This window comes from Vanessa tameamea, chromosome 17, assembly GCF_037043105.1.
Source record: "Vanessa tameamea isolate UH-Manoa-2023 chromosome 17, ilVanTame1 primary haplotype, whole genome shotgun sequence".
Taxonomy (NCBI): domain Eukaryota; kingdom Metazoa; phylum Arthropoda; class Insecta; order Lepidoptera; family Nymphalidae; genus Vanessa; species Vanessa tameamea.
The window spans coordinates 11,854,925-11,881,158 of NC_087325.1; the positions used below are offsets into that span (position 1 = coordinate 11,854,925).

General features: G+C 34.1%; 2 protein-coding genes and 1 long non-coding RNA gene across 3 annotated transcripts; 2 read left to right on the forward strand and 1 right to left on the reverse strand.

Moving 5' to 3' along the window:
- Nucleotides 1-524: 524 nt before the first annotated feature.
- On the forward strand, nucleotides 525-3,584 carry LOC113404345 (uncharacterized). The gene is made up of 2 exons (XM_026645211.2): nucleotides 525-1,099; nucleotides 3,140-3,584. The coding sequence occupies exons 1-2, from the start codon at nucleotides 737-739 to the stop codon at nucleotides 3,554-3,556; spliced, it is 780 nt and encodes a 259-aa protein (XP_026500996.1). The 5' UTR covers nucleotides 525-736; the 3' UTR covers nucleotides 3,557-3,584.
- Nucleotides 1,578-2,118, forward strand: LOC135193735 (uncharacterized). Its single transcript, XR_010309404.1, has 3 exons — nucleotides 1,578-1,652; nucleotides 1,892-1,972; nucleotides 2,066-2,118. It is a non-coding gene; the product is annotated as an uncharacterized LOC135193735 (long non-coding RNA).
- Nucleotides 3,585-10,495: 6,911 nt separating the features above from the next.
- Nucleotides 10,496-14,733, reverse strand: LOC113404343 (uncharacterized). The gene is made up of 2 exons (XM_026645210.2): nucleotides 14,022-14,733; nucleotides 10,496-11,028 (listed from the first exon to the last, which is right to left on the reverse strand). Exons 1-2 carry the CDS (start codon nucleotides 14,337-14,339, stop codon nucleotides 10,546-10,548), a joined length of 801 nt encoding a protein of 266 aa, XP_026500995.1. The 5' UTR covers nucleotides 14,340-14,733; the 3' UTR covers nucleotides 10,496-10,545.
- Nucleotides 14,734-26,234: the final 11,501 nt, after the last annotated feature.

The window sequence follows — 26,234 nt, forward strand, 5'->3', positions numbered from 1 at the left end:
ATGTATAGCGTAGATTTGATAGGTAACAAAAACGTGTAACAAAACGTCACGCCTTTTTGAACAAAGCAAAATAATTTCTTCATAGCCGTACAAAAATAATTGCATCCATTGTTGACAACGCGGTGCATAAAAAATGCAGGAAATTTGCATTTGAATGATTTGCATGCTAGTAAAAAAAAACTAGAATTTATTTCCTTGCATTTTATATTTAGCATTTTTTTAACGTTACAGGTGTTTCGAAACGCAAACCTTCGGTCTAGATAATGGAACTACAAACGCTAGTTTAGCATTTTTTTTATTTAAACAAACACTTGCGATTGCTTAACGTACTTACGTGTACCTATAAAAAATACCTAATAATATAAAGATACCTAATTATTATATATTTTTATAGACGAAAGTAATTAGACAACCCTTAAAGTGAACTTGAATTATAATTTCAATGTCACGACGATAAGTAATGCAGTACGAACTTTATAAATATACATTCGCTGCTCCGTTAAAATGGCGTTTCTCTATATTCCTCTATAATTGGTCAAAAGCGCGTCAAACGAAAAAGTATAATAGCGTGACGGCTTGTTTAAAGCGGGGTCGAGTTCCGAGCCGAGCGAATTATCCCTAGAGTCAGTCACAAGGTCACGACGCGGAGCGCCACGCCTCGTCGTCAGTTAGGCGTGGTCACGCCGCGCGAGCACACCGTGCGTACTGCGACACTACGCGTCCAATCCTCACCGATATGGCTAAAATCACCCAACAGTCTATTCTGCGCATCAGCGATGAAAAAACTTTGCAACTCATCGAATTATACGAAAATGAGGAATGCCTGTGGAACACCACTACAGAAGCTTATAAAATTAAATCAAAAAGATACGAGGCGGCCGAAAGAATAGCTAAAATACTTAACTTAAAACATTTCACTTTCCGGCACGTCATAATCAAGTTTAAAAATCTGCGGAACTCTTATTGCCAGGAGTTGAAAAAGATAGCGAACAGCGTCGCCGCTGGGGAGGAACCAGTTTACCGTCCCAGAGTATTTTGGTTCTCGAAAATGGACTCCTTTTTGCGTCCTCACTTGCAACCGACCAGGGACTCCAAATTGGTACGTATTTAAGGGCCCTATTACATTTTAACCGTATTTTTTCATTAATCGGTAAAAATTGGTTTTCGTTTTCTGGGAAACTAGAGAACATGAAAATTTTGAACTTATTGAAAAATGAAGAACGGTTATTACCATTGTGTATAGTGGCTCATTTTTTTTAATTCGGGCTTATGTTTTTATACAAATTAAGATTTCCAAAAGTAGATTTGACGTAAAATGCACGAATGCACTTTTTTGAGTTCGAATATTAAACTACAGTGCTGACCAATTTGATTGGAAAAAAATACATACTATACTTTAAACAGTCATTAATTCCATAGCGGCTTTAAGATTTAGATATTTGAATGAATTAACTATAAAAAAATGAAATTATTAGTATTTCAAATAATAACTCCTAAATAGCTATAAAATGCGATGCCTAGGTAATTCGAAATTCAATTTAATAGTTAGTACAGCGCGAGCGCTTACAGAGGAAGGACCTATGCTAATTGTGGCCGCGCCGCACGAAACGTACGAAGAGAGTGTAGTGCGACGAATACCTATTTTAAATCCTGTAAGTATTTTTCTATATTTTTATATATTAAAGAATTAGTAATTAATTTATTTTACGAAACTAAAAGCTTTATTATCTGATTAAGCTGGAATTCAAGTTGTATATATATATGGCAAACGTTCGGTTTGATCTAAGTGATTTTTTGTTTAATCATTAATTTTATATCAATAAAAAATATTAAAGAGAGGGAGAAAAAAATTACATGATATCGCATCGTAAAAATCTTGTTCGTTTTTTAGTATGGGTCGGAAAGGCTCCGTGTACAGATGCATTAGAAAGCGAAGATATACAACTGCTTTAAGAAAAGCAAATGAAGCAAGGTACAGCTGTCCTCAATAAAATTATACATAATGACAATTTTTTTTCTATTTTGCTGTAATTTATATACTTATTAATTTATGAAATTGTTTCAGGAAAAATCAGAAAACCGCCAATTCATGTTCTGTTTCGGTAGATACGGAAAACGTCGATACCCGGGCGATGGTAATAAATCTCGTCTGTTTCGTATTATTAGGTTTATATCTGACATAAATTGAATATATTTTTTTTGATAATTATTTTAGATACCGATCGCCGAAGTTCCTTTATTAGACGAACCTTTAACGCAAGCACAAGACCATAGAAAAAGAATCCGAGCCTATAATATTATTTAATTTATTAATAAAAAATTTACAATAATTATTACAAATAACAATTACAGATTGTATAAAATTCTCGCAGTTATTCAATAATATTTAATTACAGATTTTTATCAATACATATATAATAGAATTAGAATTCTTGATTAGAAGTTTCGATAAATAAATTAAGAACATGAACAATTATTGATATAACTGAGCAAGCAAGAAGATCTTAACAATGAAAAATGTGGTCTTTTCATTGATAAACACCACTGTTTTCTCGGAGCTTCTCCTGATGGTATTTATGAAGAAAGACTAGTAGAGATTAAATGTCCCTCTTCAGCATTTGGCATCAACCCAGAAGAAGCAATTGAAAGTAAAAAAGTCAAACGCTTAAAAAAAAACCATTTAGGTGAGATCAGTATGAATAAAAAACAATTGGCTTTACCAAGTCCAGGGGCAGCTCCATCAGATAGAAATATATGCTTATTTGCAGTGTGGACCGGCGCGGATTTTCCTGTAAAAGTATTTAGGGTTCACAGAGATGATAATTTTTGGGAAACCGAAATGTTACCAAAATTAACGCGATGTTATAATTATTGTATGCTTCCCGAAATTATCGACTCTCGAAAAGCTAGATCTATGCCACTAAGAAATGTATGTTTTTAAATATTTTTTAAGTGTTCAATTTCAAAAATTAAAAAAGGTTTAATTTCAATCAAAAGATATTTTTCTTTAAAGTACTATTATCATTACTATGTACCCAAAGTTTTTACAAAATACAAAAACCAAAGTAATAGAAAAAGTATCAAGATTGCTAAGTCCCCATAAATAATGTTTACATAACGTAATTTTATTATGTTTTAGCTTTTCAACTATGGCGTCATAGTTAAGTCGGAACCAGAAGAAAACGAAGAGTCCCAGCAGTCGAGAGCAGTCACTGATGACAACAATTCTTGCTCCGAAGAGGACGCGGAGGAGTACGTACTGCGAGAGAAGCGATCGAGAAATTCCTCGATGTCGTTCAACGAGTCAAAACTTGAAGAATCGTATTCCAACACCTACGTGCCCTTGTCTCGGGATACTTCGTCGCACCAACCTACGGCGAGTCATAGGGATGATTGCTACGACAGCTTCGGCAAGTACGTGTCGGCCATGTTGAGAAACATGCCCGAGCAGCGAGCGATGGAGTTACAGCCTCAGATAGTCAAACTACTAGTGTTAGGAACGATTGGTACCAGCGAGGGGCTCGTAAGTCAATCGGATGAGAAGTCTAGTTTGTGACCAATTATTGACATTTTTTCAAAAAATTGTTTCGAGTTGTTTACGAGTGGATTTGTTTACTGAAGAAATATTGTATAAAAATAACTAAGCATTCATGTTTTATTTTTTTTTTATTTACCAAAAGTTAAATATATTTTTATCGGCCAAGGTTTATCGTAAACTTCATTTTATTTACTTTGTTGATCATTTGAAACTTGGAATAACATGATCCATCTATTGCCGAATGGCCCAGTGATTGGAACATGAGAATTTTAAAAGAATGCGGGTTCAAACCCAAGCCACATATGTATCCACCGACCTGCAGTGTTGTTGCAATAAGTAAAATTACATTTACAAACTATTTTTATACATACATAGTATCTAAAGCAACACGAAAGAGTCAACGTGCAGCAGTAGATTAATGGCTATATTTTATAAACATTTATGATAATATATTACATTAAACTGGTTCCGAAAACTTATAGAACTGTTTGTTCATATTAAAACTCGGGTACGAAGCCACGCTCAAAGAAACACGATAATATTATTTAACCTATTCTAAAAGCTAAGTCATCTAAAAATAATTTAAAACAGTTTGAAGGAAGTCGTTTACAATCAAAAGCCGTGTTTAATATATTTTAACTGTAAACCGTTCGAACAAGGTTTTTATTAAAACAAAATTAACATACGAAGAAAATATACAAAAAAAAATATTACTTGTTTTTTTCTTGATACTCGTTTCAACGACGCGACGACCACTAGCGTCTGACACATCACATTGTAAAAAAAATGTGATAAAATATTTGATGTTCGTAATTAAAATTGCAATTATTTTAAAATTAAATTTATAATTGTATTAAAGAAGATATATTTTATGGTTTATTACAGGTCACACGTTCGCCTATGAAATGGTTTAAATTTTTTATCACGACGCTAAGTTTTTTTAAGCCCGCGCTTAGTCTTAGTTTCTCGTTTAACTTTTGAAATATCACTTGTTTTTTCAATCGTTTTAATATCATTAAAAGTAATTACAGTGTCGTTGTAGTGCTAATGTATATATTGAAAATATACATATGTGACAATTATATTAATTACGACGTCGGTGGGTTAATTAATCTTAAATAGCTCACAATAAATGTACCCCAGACTTCACAGTGATGTTATATTTTGGTTATTCCTACAGCACGTTATGTCACTGCTTGTAAAACTTTATCACTTGCCAAGCTTGTCTACGTGACTGTAATCAGTGAAATCGTGATGCGAGAGAGATGGATGATTGACTATCTACATGCGGGAAGGGGATAGGTGAGAAGGGTTAAGGACCCTGATCAGCAGGTATCGACATCACCTGATGCAGATAGAGTAAAGTTTAAACAATTGTAAGATTTGAATAAGGACGTAATAAATTACGATCTCAAGACAGGCTTGAGCCATTTAACTTAAGATTATAGATATATGTGTATAAAAACAAAGGTCAAACATTTATATGGAAATTGTAAATAATACGAACGTTCGTTTCTTAAATTGTTAGCATTATATTAGCCTTGTCTGAAGAAGGTGACCTTAGTATAAATTTTAGATGTCCGCTTAAGGACTAAGGAGCAAAATTCATTTAGCAACATCATAAATTTTTAACAGCTAACTATATATGTTGACGTATGAACAAAAAGTACCAATGCATGACTGATCGTGTAGTTGTAATAAGTGACTTATTAAATAATTCAATTAATGTTGATAACAGTTCATTGAAGCGTCGATAAGAGACGGCCGCGTCGGCCCGAAAAATCTGCATTACAAGCTCCGTGTTCCGTTGCACGTACGCACGTCAGACCTAGATTAGATATTCAGGGCTCGAGGAAAAATCTCACTACGCGGAACTTTCCGATGAATTCTCTGAAATTAAACGGAAAGTTTCTGTAATGTGTATGTTGTGATATATGATGAAATCTTCAATATTATGTTTATGACCATTATTTAAAATATATCGTCATAAGAGAAAATCTCTCTATCGAAGTTTATTTACTGTCTTATTTTTTTTTTATTTATTTAAATGCTTTATTGATCACCATAAAGTTGATGGGACAAAAGGCGTAGGCGAAGACTTAATGCCTGAAGGCATTCTCTGCCAGTCAACCTTTAGGTCAAACAGAAAAACCATGAAGGCGGTAATTAAAAATTAATTAACAATATATAACAATATATGTACATACTTATATAAAACTACATAAAAAACAACATATACATACATATCCATATAGTATCTACAAAATAAATATTGATCTATACTGTCTATCGTAAAAACATATATATAATATAACAATAGTTAATTTAATAATAATAGTACATAACAGAAATCATAAGAGCTAGGGGCTTTCTGACAATATGTGCTCACGTAGACGAGTTTTAAAAATAAGTCTTACTCAGTTCTAAAAAAAACATCACAAACTGAAACAGACTGTCAATTGGATCAAGTGATAAGTAGTCATCATATATTAGCACTTTACGGAACTAAGATGTTACGTTCCTTGTGCCTGTCTGTAGTTACACTAACTTACTGATTCTTCAAACCGGAATACAAAAATACCAAGTATTGATGTTATGCAGCAGAATAATGATGAGTGAGTGGTACTTATCCAGGCAGGTTTGAACAAAGGTCTACCAAGTGAATTAAATTTAAAACTTGCATTAAAATGAATTCGATAAGCCTGGAAACAAATGTTGGAGTATATTACAAGGAAAAATTTATTTCATTCAGTATATCCAGTTTAAAGGAAAACAAAGCATGACGTCAAATTTTATATCAAAATTTGACATTCAGTGGACTAATAAACACAGTATCATTATTCAATTTGACCTCAGTAATAGCTTTAATATCGCAGATAATTATCAATTCAAATAAGCCAAGATTATCTAAAGTAAATAAGATTAACATAAAGCTATAATTTGAAACATTATTTATCAATAGGTAACAATAACAACGGCAAATGACGTAGTCACGTCTTTAATCGCGATACCTCGAGGTCATGCTTCACGATCAAAAAATATTTTGATCAAAGTAAAATAAACTTTAATGGCATAAAAATAAAGTACGTTCCGATCGCAAAATTAATTGGCGACCAGTTTGTAAATAGACAACTGCAACTTATATTGTCGGAGCAAAACAATCACATCCTTAAAGATATGATCATAAGAACTGATGTCACAGCAAGGATTCTGTTGTTTGTAGATGTAACGCTTGCCGATAGCAAGAAACGAGTGCAGCAAAACGATCTCTATGTGTATCACAATAGGGCAGGGGCAGATGAAACGTGAAAACAACTGAAAACACGCAACTTCTTCATTTAGCAGTGGCGACAAATAGTCTGATATATTAGATAATATCTATGTCAACGGATAAGCGTGGATTTATTTGAGGTGTGGACTTAAAGATGTTAAAAAGAACTTCCTAGAATAACAAGACGAATTCGGACATTGCGTCGCTAAAGGAGTTTAGGAAAACCGCTGAAAGACTTTTAGCGTTTACTACAAACAATAGTCAGGGTGTGTCTAATGACAAATCAATAAGAACTCGAATAGGGAAAAAGTGGTTTTCTAAAAACTCGCTAAACATTTAGAATTAAGGTTGAATAGCTTTAAGGAACCATTTAGTGAATTAAAGTGTATTTATTTCGTTTTCCGCAACATGCTAAACAGCAATTCCAATTCACGTAGAATATTCTTATTTCCTTAATTTGTTCCGTGACAATATTTATAAGTGCTTAGAATATTATGGTACCTAGCATTAAGAACAATTTTCTCATTTTGAAAAGCCAGTTGTCAATATATGTATATCAATTAACACGGGCTCGCAAAGAGATGCTTTTAAGAATAATAGTTTAACTTAGTTGGTACATATAGTGCTGTAGAAAAGTATGTGTATTGGAGTTTTACTTACCATTATGTATTTAAATGTACATAACACTAATGGTTTTTAATCAATGTTTTACAGTTAGTAGTTTTAGTAGTTAACTACTACAAGTGTAAAAAATCCCCTTAGCATTGTATATTCTCATTCCGTAATATATATTTCAGAATTGTGAATCTTGTGTAATCTTGGATATGACTTTTTATTTAAATACTGTATTGCATTGCATAATGTATAATCATTGCTGGTACAAAACAAAATTACCATAATTTACAGTCCATGAATCTAAAAAAAATGGCCTCAGAAATAACATAGTCTACTAATTTGCAATGGTAATTCTGTGTTGGTACCACCTACACATTAATTATGTGGACGTCAAACAGTTGTATTGTATCGCTGTGACTTAACGTCCTCAACAGGTAATTGATTAAGTGCAATTAAGGCACAGATACATAACTTGGATTCAATAGTTTGCAACGCTACGACAATGTTAGGAATGCATAATGCCCTTTAGCCAATGATTATTATATACTTGATTTGCTATTGTTACCGATATAATTATGGATAAGTACAGAAACACCTTGTAGATGTCTTATAGCTGCATACTTGGTGGTAGGGCTTTGTGCACGCCCGCCTGGGTAGGTGCCACCCACTCATCAGATATTCTACGGCCAAACAGCAGTACTCATTATTGTTGTGTTCCGGTTTGAAGGGTGAGTGAGCCAGTGTATCTACAGGCACAAGGGACATAACATCTTAGTTCCCAAGGTTGGTGGCGCATTGACGATGAAAGAAATGATTAATATTTTTTACAGCGCCATTTTCTATGTGCGATGGTGACCACTTACATCATCAGGTGGCCCATTTGCTCTTCTGCCAAACATTATAATAAAAAATGTATCATTAGAAACAGTGTTTGATTTTGGGAGCTGAATTTGAAACATATTTGAGGCACGATTGTAGTCATTGTTTTTTTTAATCTTTTGATTTGCTCAATGTATTTTTTTGTCAGGCTATATCTTTTTTTTAAGTGCTAAAACATAATATTCGTGTTTCAAATAAACATTTTCTCATTATATTGCTCAACCGAGGCCAAATCTCCTCTCGTGGAGGAGACGTGGAATATATTATAACATTCTGCACCAATGTGGGCTAGCTCCTTATGGTACCTACCTATTGAGATAAATGATAACATAAATAAAGCATATGAAAGATGCTTCATGAGCTTGATCAACTGTTATAAGCTACATTTATTCAAGACATAATCAAGACGCTCAAAAACCGGTACATATGATTTGCCATTATGTAAACTCGGTTCCACTGAATGCGTGACCTTTGGTGCACTTAATTTCAAATGCAAAAGAAAGCATTACGTGTTTGAATGTATTGTAATTAAATGAATATGACTCGAGTAGAAAGGTTTTCACACGGTTTTACCCGCCGTAAGCTGTCGGTGTCATCTGAGACTAAGGTGTAACACTAGATAGTGTCAGAAAGTCAGTGCTTGTAATGTATACGATAACAGCGAATAATTATGAATTAAAATATTATAATAAGTTACTACTTTCATTTAAGTTCAGAAGCAGATTTAGAATAAATAAAAGATCTACATAAAGTTAAGCGTGGAAATGTACCACCTCGTCCTTTTTGGAAAAGGGGTAATCTCCTTACAACGAGTGCAGATAGGATCGCAGCAGTACAGCATGGGCCACCAAATGTTGAAAACTCGAGGGTTAATCGTTAGGAGTTTGCAGGTCCATACCTCGTTTACTTATTATTATTCCAGAAAATACTAATAATTTGCATTGTTGTGTCCCAGTTTGCGTTAGGATTTGTAAAATATGCCACTGTTGCACAAACTGGTAACATCTTAGATCCCTGGATCGGAGGAGATATGATTGTTTTACATAGACTATGGGCAAAGGTGCAATATTTAGCTCCGAATCTTTTCATTTAATAAGAAAGTCTTACGGCAGCTGATGCCATTGTACTTATCACGTATTATCAAGCTGTGTTGGTGAAATCAAAATATATGAATATAGGTAGGTAGCTATTGTGCCTACTATTTTCTCATAAACTAAACCATTGAGGTTTAATATATCGTAGTTCAAGCAATAATTCAACACTGTATTATTTTGTCAGATTGTGTGAATTTTTTTGTTAATGAAATTCAATTTTTAATTGAATCTGCACTTTTAAGTGTGACAGACAGTCAGGCGTCGTGTTTGTAACACAATAGGTATGTTGCAAAAAAACAACACTATTTTCTCCAATTGTACAAAATAATCATATCATAAGTGCCTTTGAAATATAAAACATTGCCGACTAAGCTATTACCATGCAAATAACTAGATTGCAGTACTTCATAAATAGCATAGTAGAGTGACGCGAGGTGGCGTGATCTGCCTTATTTGCGCAAACGTACTTAGTCATTACCGACATATTGCATATACAGTAAATAAGCGTCCATTGCTGAATTTGTTCAAACATAATATGCTCATAAATAAGATATACCAGAAATAGACAACATAGTAGCGATATAAACATTGACGCAGTTATTCACAAGACAAGACAAGATGTCTAACATTAAATATGCTGAGCTGTTAATAGCTTAGAGATTTCCATTGCTGATTTAGTAGTTTAGGTTTGAGAAAATCTCGAGATACATGATGAAATGTATTACGAATTTAATAAAAAAGTTGTTTTTTGTCAAACTAATGTAGATTTAGTATTACAAGTAGTGCCAGTCGTGCAACGCGGCACGTAGACAGTTGTTCTAGATGGACAGAGTGATAGTTGCAAAAAATTAAGGAAAATTGCACCGAGTGCATGTGCTGTGCGTGTACAGGGTAATTGTGCGTGACATTCGTTCGAGTGTTAATGTATCATTTATTGAGAACTTTTTCCTGTCGTATAATTCTGTCAATCATTATTTTTCGAAGAAATACAAGTTAAGAAATAAACTCATTATACAAATAACTGGCAAATAATTATTTATCTTTTAATAAGAACATATTTTCACGTGAACAAAGGGTACAAAACATAATATATATTTTTTAAATATAATTAATTATAAGAGATAATCACTATAGTAACAGTTCGTCCATCATTTTTCACATTCATCACCTATGATGAGAGGATTTTCATCCATATTGGATATAACTACAGCGTACTGTGCAGAATTATTATACTTTTTCATCTCTTGTTCAAAGAGTATATTATTAATAGCTTGCTTTATCATAGAACGCGTCCTTTCGTCATGTTTTCTCAAAGATATCGCTATGTATTCGCCGAAACTGTCACATTCGTCTTTTTTCTTATAAAGATCGGAGCGTTTGTATAATTTTCTTTCTAAAAACTTATTTCTATCAGCCAATGTGTTGTCTTTGACTATTCTTCGTTTAAGGACTCGCGTAAGTCGAGGTTTTGAACAGACATACTTTATTTTAGGTGGCGTTCTTTCTATGTTTTCTGGTTCTTCTTTGATTACGATATGCACGGGACTTTCCTCGCCGTTCGCTTCGTATTCATCAGCCGACTCCTCGATTTCTTGTTCTTCGATTATTTCTTTCTTCTTACGTTTCTTGACCTAGAACGATTGAAGAAAATAGGTAAACAACAACTTTACTTCATATACATATTATTTTATTTCTAAGAAATTAAAGCTGAAACTATGTAGGCATTTAAAATCTCGTTGACCCAAAAACCTGTATCTTACAAAATGATAAACTATTATCGAGCTTATTATTACAATTGCCATTTAAAGTAAATATTAATTTTATTTAAATTAAAGACGATAATTCCGCATTGACCGTAACGAGTTAACCAATTATGGTTTTTATGTATATATTAATAGAGTACAGAATGATGAAAACGAATAATGAAGTATAATGATTACTTATATGCAAAATATAATCGAGGTCACTCCTTATCACCGCCGAATTGGAAACAATTGAACATAAGTACATAGAAACATATGTATTTATGTGTCAGGGTCGCGAAATTATAGCGAAACTTGAAGATTCCGGTTTTGTAGTTACATAAGCTATTATTTTAAGTTATAAGAACGAAGTTAAAGGATTTGAAGTTTAATTAAAATATTGAATCCATTGCTAGAGTTGGTGACAATAATCAAAATTGTATTACTATTATTTCTATTCATTTTTTACTTATACTTTAAACTCTTGATATTGAACTAATAAACGACTTTTTTTAAACAAAGAATAACTTCAGCTCGTGCAATTGTAACGCTTATTCTCCTCTAATGAGGGTACGATATCTATGACAGACTTTCGTTTTTGTTGACAACACAACTAGCCAATATTTTTATGACGCAGCGTTAAATACAGCAACTCCAACAATTAGCTTGCTAGTTTTAAAATATATCAACCAGTTTAGATAACAGCAGTAATATAAATCACAGAGACTTGGAAATTTTGAGATGTGAAGTTGTAATTAATTTTATCTCTTTAATTATAATTTATTTAGCCATTTGATAGCGATAAGAAATGTTATAATTTTATCCATTTTTATTAATGATTGATTTTTTTAAAAAAAGTGCCAATTCCAGTGCATCTTAATCTGTGTTATTTATAAAATGAACAGCTCATAAAGATATGATCAATGATGAGTTGCTAATCAATAACATTTTAAGGTAGTTTTATTCTTGATTTGAGGAACTATTACGCGCTACTAGCAAATAAATCGAATACTACTTCAATCGATGGGGCTTTCTGCAAGCCCTAGAAATATAGATCAACCACACAAATTCTAAATAGCATTAGTTCCCAAGGTTGGCTACGCCTAGAACATGTACGGCTAAAACTTATTCTAATTAAATATTTATTCAATGTGTGCCAATGTCGTTGGCGTGATCCTGCCCTGAACTCTTTCCAAGCGTGTCCGATTCAGATCAGATCCCATCGGATTAAGAGAGCGAGGGAATTGGAGTGCCCCCGTGTTTGCGCACACACATGTGTACTGTAATGTCCTGGACATCATCATCATCGTATGTGCATCATCCGACCCGAATTGGAGCAGCGTGATGGAATCAGCTTCAAACCCTCGATAAGAGGCCTTTGTCCAGCAGTGGGAGATCTACTGTCACACATAATAGTTCATGATACAGAGTACACTCGTGTAACAAATTCCGCATTAGGTGATCGATACTGCTCGTCTAAGCTCGAAGCCGATTATGTAAAGTTTTTTTAATACTATTAATGCAATGCGCGAATAAGTACTCGAAGCGTGACTTTGTCACATATCGGATATCAGTCGAGTGCTGGTGATTTGACGAAGTCGTTCAGTGGTTAATCTCATATTATGTAACAGCCATTCCACCGCCAAACAGCAGCACTTAGTATTTTTGTGTTACGGTTTGAAGTATGATTGAGCCAGTTTAGCTACACAAGAGACATAACATCTTACTTCCCAAAATTGGTAGGTAATGGTTAATATTTCTTAAGTGGCAATGTCTATGGGCGATGACCATATGAAATCATGTGGCCCATTTGCAAGTTTGAAAAAAAAAATGTTTTTTTTAATTTTTCGATATCAAAAGACAACCTAATCAGTAACATAACCTTAAGGTATTGAATTAATATCTCTAGTGTCTTCCAAGGTTCTGCCTTTACATGTCGTAGCATAAGCTTATATCCGTTTTGAGCTGGCGCCATATGAAAACTCGTATTCATCCGAATTATTAAAATTTTACAATTGAATCCACCGACCCACATCGAAACAGTGTGGCGATATAAGCTCTAAACCTTCTCCTCATGAAGAGAGCTCGTTGACAAACAGTAAGATATTTATAGGCGGTTACCTTTACATTTAAATATTTAGATGGCGTATCTAAGCAGAGTTTTTGTGATACGCCGTGATTGATTAATATTTAACTGCTTTTTAGGGTTCCGTACCATCGATGAAAAAACAACACTTCAATCATTCACTATGTACGTTTCTCCGAATATACGGGTCGATGTCGAAGTATCTGGAGAACAATTTTTTTTAAGATAGTACTAGCAATGCCTCATTTTAGGGTATTAGTAATATTCCTATTTATCCCTCCAATTAAGCTTAAAGCTTATGATAGAAGTGGGGACTCAATAGCCCAAGGGGTCAGGATCGAACTTGCGACATTTTACATCGCTAGCCGACCCATAAACCATTCGCTATTGACGCTTTAAGTTGTGAGAACTCAAGTAAACTAAAATGAATACCAAATAGAACGGCACCCTTCCACGCGAGAGTGACTGGCCGTTTAAGCACAAAGGTAGATATTTAAATATTATTAAAAAAAGACTATGAATTGAAGACCAATAAGTTATGCCAATAATATCAATAAAAGCCGAGATGGCCCAGTCGTTAGAACACGTGATTCATAACCGATGTTTCGGCAATCATCAGTTCGAACCTCGGCTAACACTACTTAAATTTCATGTGCTTAATTTGTGTTTATAACTCAGCTTGTCCTCAGCGGTGAAAGCAGCTTCCTGACAATTACAGGATAACTTTTTACTACTTTTAACTAAACTGTTGTGTAAAATAATGTTCTAACTAGTTAAAATATTTAATGATAATTACCACGGCGATATTCTCCCCTAATTCATCACATTCAATGTGGTTAGGAAGGAAACTTAAATGGCTGTACAGGAACCAAGTCGACCGCCCCCCTAGTCGCACCTTCGATTTCTCCCGCCTATGAGAGGCGAAGATTGAATTGAATTTCTTCCGTAAATCTGGTATTTCGCATTCGAATATGTCCGCTAATTCACACCAGGCCTCGTATTTAGCTGTTTGAACGCGGTACATGTCGTGGTTAGGGTCCCATAACATACGTCTATTCTTGTATTCGTTAACTAATGTCAGTACTTGATCGTTGGTCCATTCTATTTCCGTCATTGTTCTATGCTACTTAATATAAAACGTATATAATCTATGATAATTTAAAAACAACAATAATTTAACAAAATTAATGCAGTATCACAATATATCGAAGTAATCATCAAAAACCTATTTTGTAAACAAATTTATATAAAGTCATTGAACCGAACGCTTTTGCATTTTCGTAACGACCGACCGTGTAGTTTATAAGCCGGCTGAATACCGGACGACACATTTACGCACGATAACTTCGATTAGAATAGTCTCTTCGATATAGCCGTATTACAGTTGGAACGATACACGATGAAGTTTTTTTTTTACGAATATGGTAAAGTTATATAATGGTTTTGGTTTATCGCGAGAGAGCGAACACGAATTCGCACGTTCATTCGAGCAGGGCCCGTAAGGCGACTGCGGAGCGCGGGGAGCGTCGGCGCGTTCGGTCTCGTTTGCCTGTTCGTTCTCGCTCGGTCTCGCTCGCTCGCTTGTGGAAATGTGAAATAATCCGGGCGTAACATCGCATTGAGCGTCGAGAACTGTATTACGTCAGCGAATATTACTCGCCGAGATTCAATTACGCTTTGTTGTAAAAGGTGAATATTTGACGAATTATTTATTTTGTCTTACATTAAGTACACTTAATATTTACAACGTTTTCTGTAAATTATATTGATTTTAGTTTAGTATATTTTACATATGATATAGTTACGTATTTTTATTTAATTAATACACAATATTTGTGGATAACTATACTTTTTGAGTTACCTTTTATTGTTTTTAATTGATCTTGGTCCGTTGTTCTGATGAAATTAGTTGTACATACTACAATATATTTCGTATTTATATATACTTATTTTTATATAAGTAGGTCAATTATAAACGATTTAACGACTATCTAATTAGTTATGAGATACAAATAGTCCGTTAATAACGCTATTTCGTATTGATTTGAATATTTTAAAGAATGATAAATTGAGTAACTTGTATTAATTTCAAATTATCGGTACCTGCCATAAATCAAAACGAGTATAATTCTTGGGTTAAATAGAGCTCTGAGCGACAAACCCTGCACTTAAAGCATCAATCACTGCAACGAATGCATTATCAATATCGATCGATGGCTGCAATTTTAACCGAAACTAAATTACAAGCGTAGGTAATTCTAAGATCGATACAAACTTGACCCGTAAGGGCTTTAGCCCTCAGGGGCGAATGAATGGTCCTCACTGCTCATTGAGGGAGCGCCCTCGCCAAGGGTGATCAAATTAAATCCTCCGAGTACTTTGTTTTATGTTGGGAGATTTTAATTATTCGACTTTAGGTTGAAAGGGTGACAGGTTTATGATTTTTTGGCTAATATGCATTCATCATATTATAAATGGAATTTGATGTAATAATACCTATTTATTCAGATTATTTCTTGGAGGGACTCGCCCCTATGGCTATTTACTAGGAACCAACTATATTGCATCCGCTGACCAGTTCTACTCTCTGTATAAAAATAATTAGAGCCTATTCTACTACGCTGCTCCATTGTGGGTTTGCGAATTTCATCTGAGCGCTGAGCACAACATGAATTATAAACATAAAACCACATTAAAAGTCCGCGTTGCATCTTCGGATTTGCACTCATACTCTTCAGTTAAGATTGACCCAGTGATCCTTGAGTGACCCAGTGTATTTGCAGGCACATGGAACGTAACATAATATGATTAATTTTTCTAACACCGCCAATGTTTGTGGGAGTTGGGTGACCATTTATCAAGTTGGCCAATGGCCCGTCTCTCGAAAAATGTTAATACGAATAGAACAATGTGCGGTGTAGGGTTTAATGCGTATCTTGTTAATGACAAGCGGTATATTTGATACAATTTTATATGTGTTGGTGATAATCATTACACAGACATACTGAGACAGTTGCTTAATTGATTAATAGGAACGCAGGAAGGCATGAGGCATTTCTTACATTAAACAATGGCGTACATCGGCTCAAAACGAGCTGTCAATCTTTCTACCCATACAATTCGATGCTATTATTAGGATTACATAGTCGCTCTAGTCGGTACTACTTCAATTGAACATCGTTTATTAACCCTAGCAAAAGCTTGGCCTGTATTGTAATGAGCCTATGTTTATAAGCTTGTGACGACTGCTGCTAAAATATTCTCCATGCTCAACTTTATACAAATCTGTTATGGAGTTTAGTTGAACAAAAAAAATAATCATGGCTCAAATTTCACGGTGATTGGTCAAACATACACAACAACATACATAAACAGTTTGTAAATTACCCACGGCTGGGCTAAGGCCTCCTCTCCCTTTGAGGAGAAGGTTTGGAGCATATTCCACCACGCTGCTCCAATGCGGGTTGGTGGAATACACATGTGGCAGAATTTCGTTGAAATTAGACACATGCAGGTTTCCTCACGATGTTTTCCTTCACCGCCGATATAAATTATAAACACAAATTAAGCACTTGAAAATTCAGTGGTGCTTGCCTGGGTTTGAACCCGAAATCATCGGTTAAGATGCACGCTTTCTAACCACTGGGCCATCTCGGCTCTTTGACTGTCGATATATTTTAATTTTAATCAGATATATATACCTTCATCCCTTTCTATATATGAGATTAAATTATTTTTTGTGATTGTGTTTAAATAATAACTGTAATATTAAAACATTGGAAAATAACATTAATGTTTAAGAACATAATTCGCGTTTTAACATAAACAAATTATGAAGTTATTATTAGAATTTATCCGAGCTTATACAGGGGATCATTAAAAGTTTCGCTCTTAATCTGATACTTCAGTTGTTTAAAGATTTCTTGTTAAGAGTAAAAAAAAAAACTTTCGAGTACTTTTTATTTTGATCGCCCTTTAAGTCTAATCAGCATTCATGGTAACTAGCGACTTGTTTACGAAATCAACTTTGTTTTTATTATTAAGACTTCGGTGTTTGTTGCAGTGCGTTGCGATTGTTTATATTGATCAAGTTAATCACGTCATACATCAACTAACTAAACATATATTATCTAATTGACATTGCCATGTAAAAACAAATATTTAAGTAACAGAGTCTATGACTGTTGGGTTCAGACCTTCGTTATTCTAAACCCATTCTGGGATAGTTCACGCCTATAGACATCATAACAATAACTTAGCTATTCTGTCTAGTATTAAGCCTTCACCATACTGCACTCCTGGCTTGTTGTATAATCGTCGAGAACCACTCTGAACATATATTAACACCATAAACACGCGCAGCAAATGAAAACTCAATAGCGTGCTGTGATTCTGACATCTTCAATTTAAATCTTCAGTTTTTCTATCCGCTGAGCTACCGCTCGGCAATAATATATTTATAACATTACAACTTTTCAAATAATTCAATGTTTGTGTTTAGATATAGGAAAAACTTTATGAATCGAAGTTTCGACACGTCTACGCAAAAATCTAACAAAATATATCCCCCTCTCGGCAGTAAAACGAATGATTCGACTCTTATTACCAATATCAGAGCCCCGTATGTTTGGAAAAATCAATTTGCATCGACCGTACGCGCGTAAAAAACGAAGCGATAAAAGTAATCGTGTACGTGATTACGCGAAAGTGCTGCAACTCACGAACGAAATTCGCGTAAACATGCGCAAATATTAGGACCGTGCCTCGATTTAAAGTTTATAAACTATTTAATATTAATTCGTATATTGTTTAAGCTTATTGTTGAATACAATTAAGTAAAATTAAAATAAATAAATATTATTATTAAGTACCTAATCTCGTTACTTACGTCATTTACGGAGGATTTTGCCTAAGCTACTTTAGGTAATGCTTTCGAATAAATATACAAAAGCGTTGCGATCTCAGATATCCCGGCCATTGTGCAAAACTGTCGTAACGTAAAACAATCCGGATTGGAGGGTGTTTCTGTCAAAAACGTTGTTTATATAGAGAGGAGACCTTTATCGATATTCACAAAATATTACTGAATACATTTTTTTTTTATTAAATTAAATTTTATTTTGGTAAATAATCGAAACGCTTCATACATTTAGATCTCAATGTGTGCGGTATTGTTAACATATTAATACCAAGGTTTTAAATATTATTTACTACAATTTTACATTTTAACCTTTTCATTTAGTATGTAAACAAGAATATGCAAATTAATTAAAAAATAAATGTTTCTTCAAATTTAAAAGAACATCACTACGTATATCGAGTAGGGACATATATATCGACTTATCGCTAGATTATTATTCCGGGGCGAAAATGATCGGGCCGGTACTCCCGTCCTATCTGCACCTAGCAGTCGACAAAGACACATTTGTGACGTTAAATTTACGAGACACTTTTACGAGTGCAAAATAGGTGGGTCCCGGTTTACGACCCACCCTGTATAATAAGGGAACTGAATGCACGGAGATAGAAGTATAACTTCGAAAGTGTATTCGAATTTGAATCTCATCGTAAAGCATTACGATTGCTATTTGCGTGTAAATATATTAAATGTAGTATTTGCAAAATGTCGAGATAAATTCGACGTAATTTCATTGTTACCCGTTGTAGAATCAATGATATTTTTTTATTATCACCATGTGCTCGACCGTAATAAGGAAATTATGTAGAATTTTGTTATTGCCTCCAAAGGGCTTCCGGTTACATCGGCCCTTAATGGCGTTGTTATGTTGGCTTAACGCGAAACACGTAATAATATACGAGTATCGATGTAAATTTATGAGCAATCCGAATCACAGCTCTGTTTAATTGGAGCGTAAAACTTACTTGGTATTCTGGATTTGACATATTCTACCGTCAAACAGCATCAGCTAGTATTGTCGTGGTCCGATTGGTGGAGAAAGTGAGCTAGTGTAACTACAGTTTCCAAAGTTGCCGGTATTGATGTAAGGGATGGTGACTTCCCGTCAGGTGACCTATTTGCCAGTCTACAAATCCTCGTATTAAGCTAGATTTCCAGACAAATGAGGCACGAATGAATATTACAAATTGCAATGAACACAATCAATTATAAAATACCTAAATTATAATAAATGGGTATTTAATATTATGTGTAAATTTGGAAATGAGTAATCGAATAAATTATTAATATATAATTCCTCTACAACACAATTCTCCCAGAAACTTACCAAAATAAACTAACATCCTGCTGGACCGAGACCATCTCTCCTTCTGAGGAGGAGGAAGAGAATATACTTTATTCAAGTAGGTCACGTAACAGTGTTGAATTTTTATTTATAAAAAGCTTACTTTTGTCCGCCATGATATGAGTTAATACATATTATGTTTAAGTTTTTTTTAAATCTCTTTTGAAATATTTTACAGACGGACATGTACCCCTTACTTTTATTATATGTATGTATTAATCACCATTCGTAAACTTACAGTGGCATTGTCGATATTAACATATAATGGAAGGTGTGTCCGGACGCCCTGTTTGTCTGTCTTCATCGTGCTAAAATGTTTAAATTTGAATTTCAGGCTAAGGTCGTACAGGTTAAAGTGTTACACGTACATTTTCAGTGAATCGATTTATTATATACTAGTCGTGTTCCGTATTATATACTTTGTTTGTATATGTACATGTTGAGTGATTCGAGATGCGACAGAAGCAGGGGTTAGAACATGAATTTGAACTGTAGCTGACAGATTGAAAACCGATCAAACAGAATTAAGTTTTCAGATTGAATAGATTTACACTTTTAACAGTATAATTTACACATCTATCGGTGAAGGTAACCGGGTAGCTCATTTGATCGTCCCCCACACAAATAAACAAGATAATATTGTCGTCACGTCAGTAGTCTAGATTGAAAAAGGGTCCATCAATTAAAGCGGAGCAACATTTCATCGAATAAATTGAAATTTCCCTTCATTTCACGTTTTATTCTAAGTAGGTAGTGGCGTGATATTATTAATTTGAAGATAATGAAATTCCTGGAATGACTCAGCCGAGGTCAGGCGTGTGTTTTCATTCAACCATGTAACAAATATTCATGAATGTAAATTTGTGCTTTCAGTGAATCGCCTTTCTTGACAAATAATTTACAGCGTTTGTAATGTACGAAGACCATTTAAACGTTTCGATATTTTTTCGTTTATAGAAAATATTGCACGCACGTTGGTTGTGAATATCATTTCGGCGTCTGCGTATCCTCAGCATTATAATACAGATAAAAATGAAATAACATCAATATGAAATATAATTTAATTTTATCTCTTAAATAAAAGTGTTACGATAAAATTATTTTTTACGAAATGATACATATCGCCTTCGTCCACTCGTATCTTCAATTATAAGACAAATGTATTTAGTATATATATATACTTACATAGTATGAAATGGGATGATTTAATATAAATGCCTATGTGTGTTGTGTGTTTGTTGTATCTAAATGGTTTCTAATGCCCTTTGTAAATATTAGTAAGAGTCTAAAGTATATTGTTTAGAATATTAGATGTAAACTCGTGTCACGGAGTACTCTGTTCAAGTGCTGAGCGCTCAAACTCCCCCCCTCCCCCGCCTCCCAAATAAAGTTTAATTACAGTGTTGTATTTCATGTAAATCCCTGTGAAAACTGTCAAATGAATATAGTTTTTGATGTACATATATACATATTTGTATTTATATAGGTATACATTAATACATATGTTAATGAAGTCTATATAATAATATTAGCACTTTAAGGTGTCTGAAAAAAATTATCTATAAGTTTTCCTTTATAAAACAACTTTTAAGGAACAAATCTTAGAACATGATTGGAGTATTTTTTTTTTAAATACAATCGCTATATTATCAATCAATACTTGAAAAAAATCACGTATCATCCGTTCTTCTTAACGTTGAAATCTGAGTCACTGTACACAGATTATAAATAACAGTACATTGACAAGAGATAATAGTGTAATGAGTTCAGCTTCCAAGAAATATAACGTTGAAGGAAAAACATGTTATAATCAAAGTAATTATACAAACAGTTTACTAGGTGGTTGGGCCTTGTGCATATATTTTACCCCCAAAAGTTTCGGTTATGGAGTGAGTGTAAGCCAGTGTAATAACAGGCACGGCAGTTTAGTTCCCAAGGTTGGTGGCGCATTGCTGATGTAAGGAATGGTTAAAATATCTTACCGTGTCAATGTCTAAGGCACTACACCACTTACCATCAGGTGGCAAGTTAACCCGTCTGACTATCTATTAAAAAAAGCCTTTGTTGTATCAAGTAAAAAGTTTTTGGGTGTAACGTAAACCTGAAGTCATTCTGTTCGCGACGAATTTACTATAGAAAGAGAGGGAATGCATTTTTGTTTATATGACGCCAGTGATGACGTACGGAAGAGACGCGGTCGCTTAGAGCCTCACAAGAAGGCTTAAAGTCACTCAGAGAGCAATAAAGAGGGCTATGCTCGGAGTTTCCCTACGGCACTGAATCAGAAATGAGGAAATCCGCAGACCAACCAAAATTACCTGATCTATGCGAACTGAAGTGGCAGTGAGTGGGCCCATAGCTCGTAGAACCGACAAACTATGAGGCAGAAAAGTTCTCAAGTGGCGACCATGTAACGTAAGCGCAGCGTGGACAGGCCCTCTATAAGGTGGACTAACGATCTGGTGATGGTCGGGGGAAGCCACGAGATGCGGGTATCCTAAGACCGGTTGTTGTGTACATCGGAGAATTAGCGAATTTAATTTTGATGATAATTTTTTTTACAATATTTCCTACCAGATCCACCATTTCGGGCTAAATAATTCGTTATAGAGATGTTAAGAAGTAGAATGTTATTTGCTATTCTGAATGAATGAAATCCTGAAGATTATAATAAAGTTTTTTGAGGTTGCGATTTGTTACCGAGATTACATTAAATAGCTAAAGATTCAAGATGTTTAACCGAACGGTCATCGGTTCTAAAATATTTAAAGTCCAAATAAAACTACTTCGGTGCGCACTCGCAGTGTTAATTGAAGAAAGGTTAAGCTAACATTTCTGCGCGCTATCTAAATGCTTGTGTATTGTACGTGTCTTTGAAATACATCTGATTTATATTTATTTTAGAGTTTTGGATTGATAACAGTCGGTTTGATAGATCAGACTTAACTATCATGATGCGTCTTCGTTCCGGACATATTCCGTTGAATAAGTTCGCATACTTTATGAGAAAAGTTAATTCCCCGAATTGTACATCTTGCAACATGGTAGAAGATGCCTTCCATATTATAATGGAATGTGCCCGGAAGAGGACTATAGACAAAATATGTCATTTATATCACAATTAAAATCTTGTGTGGGATACTTAAATATCATTTTAGCTGATCCCAGTACAGAAAAAGCTTCTCAATTAATAAAATTAGTTAAGATCGGTCTTAATAATAGAAAGGATAACGTAATATTATAAGTAGTACTAACTAACTTAACTTTAATTACTCTATTGTTAATTTTACAAAGTGGCATATTCGTTTTAACGAAAAAATTCTTTAAATAAAGAAAAAAAATAAAAAATTTTAGAATACTTTATAATTTTCCACCCACCTTCATTTTAAATGATTTGGTTAAATATATAATAGACTAGTTACTAGAAATTGGTAGTCAGGTGTGCTGTCCTTCCTTGTAGTTTAAGCTTATTTTATACCAAAATCAAATTTGGTTCTGCGGTTTGGCCATGAATGAACAACAGACAGACAGACAGAGTGACTTTACCATAGTATGGATTAAGCTATTCTCACAAAAATATATATGATAACAAGAGGCGTATTCGTTGTTGATATTCCTTATATAATGTATATATTGAAATGTATATAGTCGACTATATACAACCTCGGGAACCAAGATGTTACGTCCCTTGTGCCTGTAGTTACACTGGCTCACTCACCCTTCAAGCCGGAATACAACAATACTGAGTACTGCTGTTTGGCGGTAGAATATCTGATGAGTGGGTGGTACCTACCCAGAGGGGCTTGCACAGAGCCCTACCACCAAGGTAAGGATATTGATCAGAAGTAAATCTAATTAATAACATGTTTAATTTCCTATATGTGATAATTCATTTACTACTTTACAACATACAGATTGCGGTCCAATCAAATATAGTAAAATTTAAATTTGATTAATTGAATATGTATAATCGTATTTTGTATAATTAATGTATAATTAGTAAGAGGCGATTCGTATATTTGAAATTTACATTTACGACATCGCCAGTTTATGGTGTTTTAATTTCTAAAGTTCTATATCGAAAGTTAGGGTTGTCTAGAATCTTCTAAATCATAGGTGATATTTGCTTTAACAGTGCGAGTATCCAGCCCGAGGCTTCTATGTCATCTAAGTTTTTTGCTATTATTAGTATTACGCCATGGAATATTAAAATATTTATAACCAATATAAATCTTATTGCAAATTCAATTATGTATTGTTTTTTTTTATATTTAATAATTTTTTTTTACTTGTTATGTAAGGCAGGTCAAATATTGTAATTGAATTTGAAACGAGTTCAACTTAACCGATTCACCTGAAACTTTGCACACATTCATTGTCGCCATATAATATTGTTTTAAGGGAATATTTTTTAAAATTATATTTTAAGTAAGGCTACACTTATATGGTAAGGCTATTGACTGCCTCGTTGGTCTAGTGGCTAGACATAAGGCCACAGATCCCGCGACAAATTCTCAATATCAGTCTCAGAAATCATGTTCAGTCGTTGGGTCTGTGACTGAACTCTTCGGTCGGGTCGGATTATAAAAGTGCATCTGTGTTTATGCACAGGCGTGTTATATTATGCATGCACTATAATATGCCACTTGGCTGGTCTCCCTCGCCATTATCAATATACTATCATTAATTTGAAGCTTTGCTCGTGTGGTTTTAGCACGTATTCATATAATTATATTGTGAAAACGAGGCAAATAAATTTTATTTTTCATGCGTCAATCGAACTTAAGTCAGCTATTTTGTCATGATGACATTTTGTCAGTCAACTATACTTTATATAATGTTAAAAATGGATGCTATACCTCATTGAATTTGATTGACTTCAATATACTATATATTTCTTTATGGAGAACTTTTCATTGGTCACCACTTTTTTGGTCCTCGTCCGTAGATGGCGCTGTGATACGTAATATTCTATTCTGCCGATCGTTCGACAATTGGTGTATTTTATATAAAACGCCAGGTTTTGCTCGTAATAGTCTCGGTGTATCAAAGTATCTACTTCCGCGAACAAAAATATACTTTAGCATAAAACTGAATTTTAACGTACTAAATCAATTTTAACCACTTACCATAGTGTTATCATATGTTTATATATTAACACATAGTCTAAAAATATATGCAATGTCAAAAAAACAATTGTTCTATAAACAAATTATCTCGAACATAACAATATTTGTTTTTTAATATCTAATAAGTGTTTCGACAGCCCTGCCTTATGAAGCAATATAACCTTTATGACATCGTAATAAGAGTTTCAAACAAATAACTAAATTTAACCACGATTACGGTCTAAGAAGCCAATTTCTTAACCCCGGCGCCACACATGCGACGTAGACGATTGAAGATCAACACACAGACGGGTGTCTAGCTAACGCTTCCTTGTCGAAAACAGAAGTTTCTATTTGTTAAGAGCAGTCTTTGACAAGCAATTGAGCATACTATCTTCTGGTTATGCTCACCTGAGCTTAAAAATATAAGCAACTTTATATTTTTACAGAAAAAGTGGCAACATATATATATAATCGACATAGTAACACACATGAGTTACCAAGGCGGTAACTCATGTGTGTTACTATGTCGATTATACTTTTATATATGTCAAAACAATACATATCTTAACAGAGGGGTAAGAACAGAGCTGCCTAGTGATTCCACCTATCCAGGTGTAAGGGCAATGAGATCTTCGAGTAAGCAATCGAAAGATTTGCATGAATATTTGCACAGATGTGTAGCGCCGGCCTAATGAGCAATCCCGAACAAGGCCATGTTTTACAGCGCGGTGCTAACACACAGTGTAAATATTTTGCAGTGGCCGGTTTATCGGCGCCTGCGCACACACCCTCCCTCCCCGCTGCCAACCTCAGCCGGCTGGCAACAGCTTACACGTGGTGTGGAAAAAAATCCAAATAATGTATCAAGAAGCTTCCATGCTTACGCATTTTAAAGTGCATTTGACGTAAAGCTGACACAACCGTCAAGCACTTTATTGTAATATTTTTAATTAGTTACATAAATATATAACGATAAAATATAAATCCTTTGTATATAATTGTAAAATGTTATTATATAACACTTGTTATTACAACATTGCCAAATATAAAATATTATTATAACCTAACTTGTATTTTAGTGTTTTAGTAAGTAGTTAGTGTAGTTTCAGCATTATAACAGCCAATCAATAATATTGTTACGGCAGTAACATAGGTGATTATTCAAATAAAATATCGACATTAATAGTCTTTCTTAATCCTAGTACATTCTGTAATGCTGTATACTGCATTTTATTGTGACAATAAGTTACAGCAGTTATATTATCAAATTCTAATTGAAGATTTAATCAAGAAAAATTAGTAGTTTCTCTTTTCCTCAAATGACATACATTCCCAAAAGGCGATAAATCCTTCGGTCCCTTCCAGAGGTTCTTTGACCAATGGTCAATAAAGGATTAAGGGATAGGTATAAAATGAAATTAACGTACACGAAGCCCTGTCACCTGATGTCGGGCGGGTTAGACAGGCTTAGTATAATTGGATCTCGCCGCGTCGCCGAGCTGTCTCGTATCAAATGCAATGCAATTTGCCGATTACATTGCCAGTCTTTAACCGATTTGGCAATATTGAGTTATGTTATAAGCAATGGGAGGTTGTTTGATTCTTAACTTCCATATTTATAAGACTAAGACTAAT

Bases quoted from the DNA above. Each gene is read 5' to 3' on its own strand.
- LOC113404345 (XM_026645211.2), top strand. From the start codon at position 737: ATGGCTAAAATCACCCAACAGTCTATTCTGCGCATCAGCGATGAAAAA. The intron at 1,100-3,139 runs GTACGTATTTAA...ATTATGTTTTAG, and splicing joins CGACCAGGGACTCCAAATTG to CTTTTCAACTATGGCGTCAT.
- LOC113404343 (XM_026645210.2), bottom strand. From the start codon at position 14,339: ATGACGGAAATAGAATGGACCAACGATCAAGTACTGACATTAGTTAAC. The intron at 11,029-14,021 runs GTAATTATCATT...CAATCGTTCTAG, and splicing joins TAGGGGAGAATATCGCCGTG to GTCAAGAAACGTAAGAAGAA.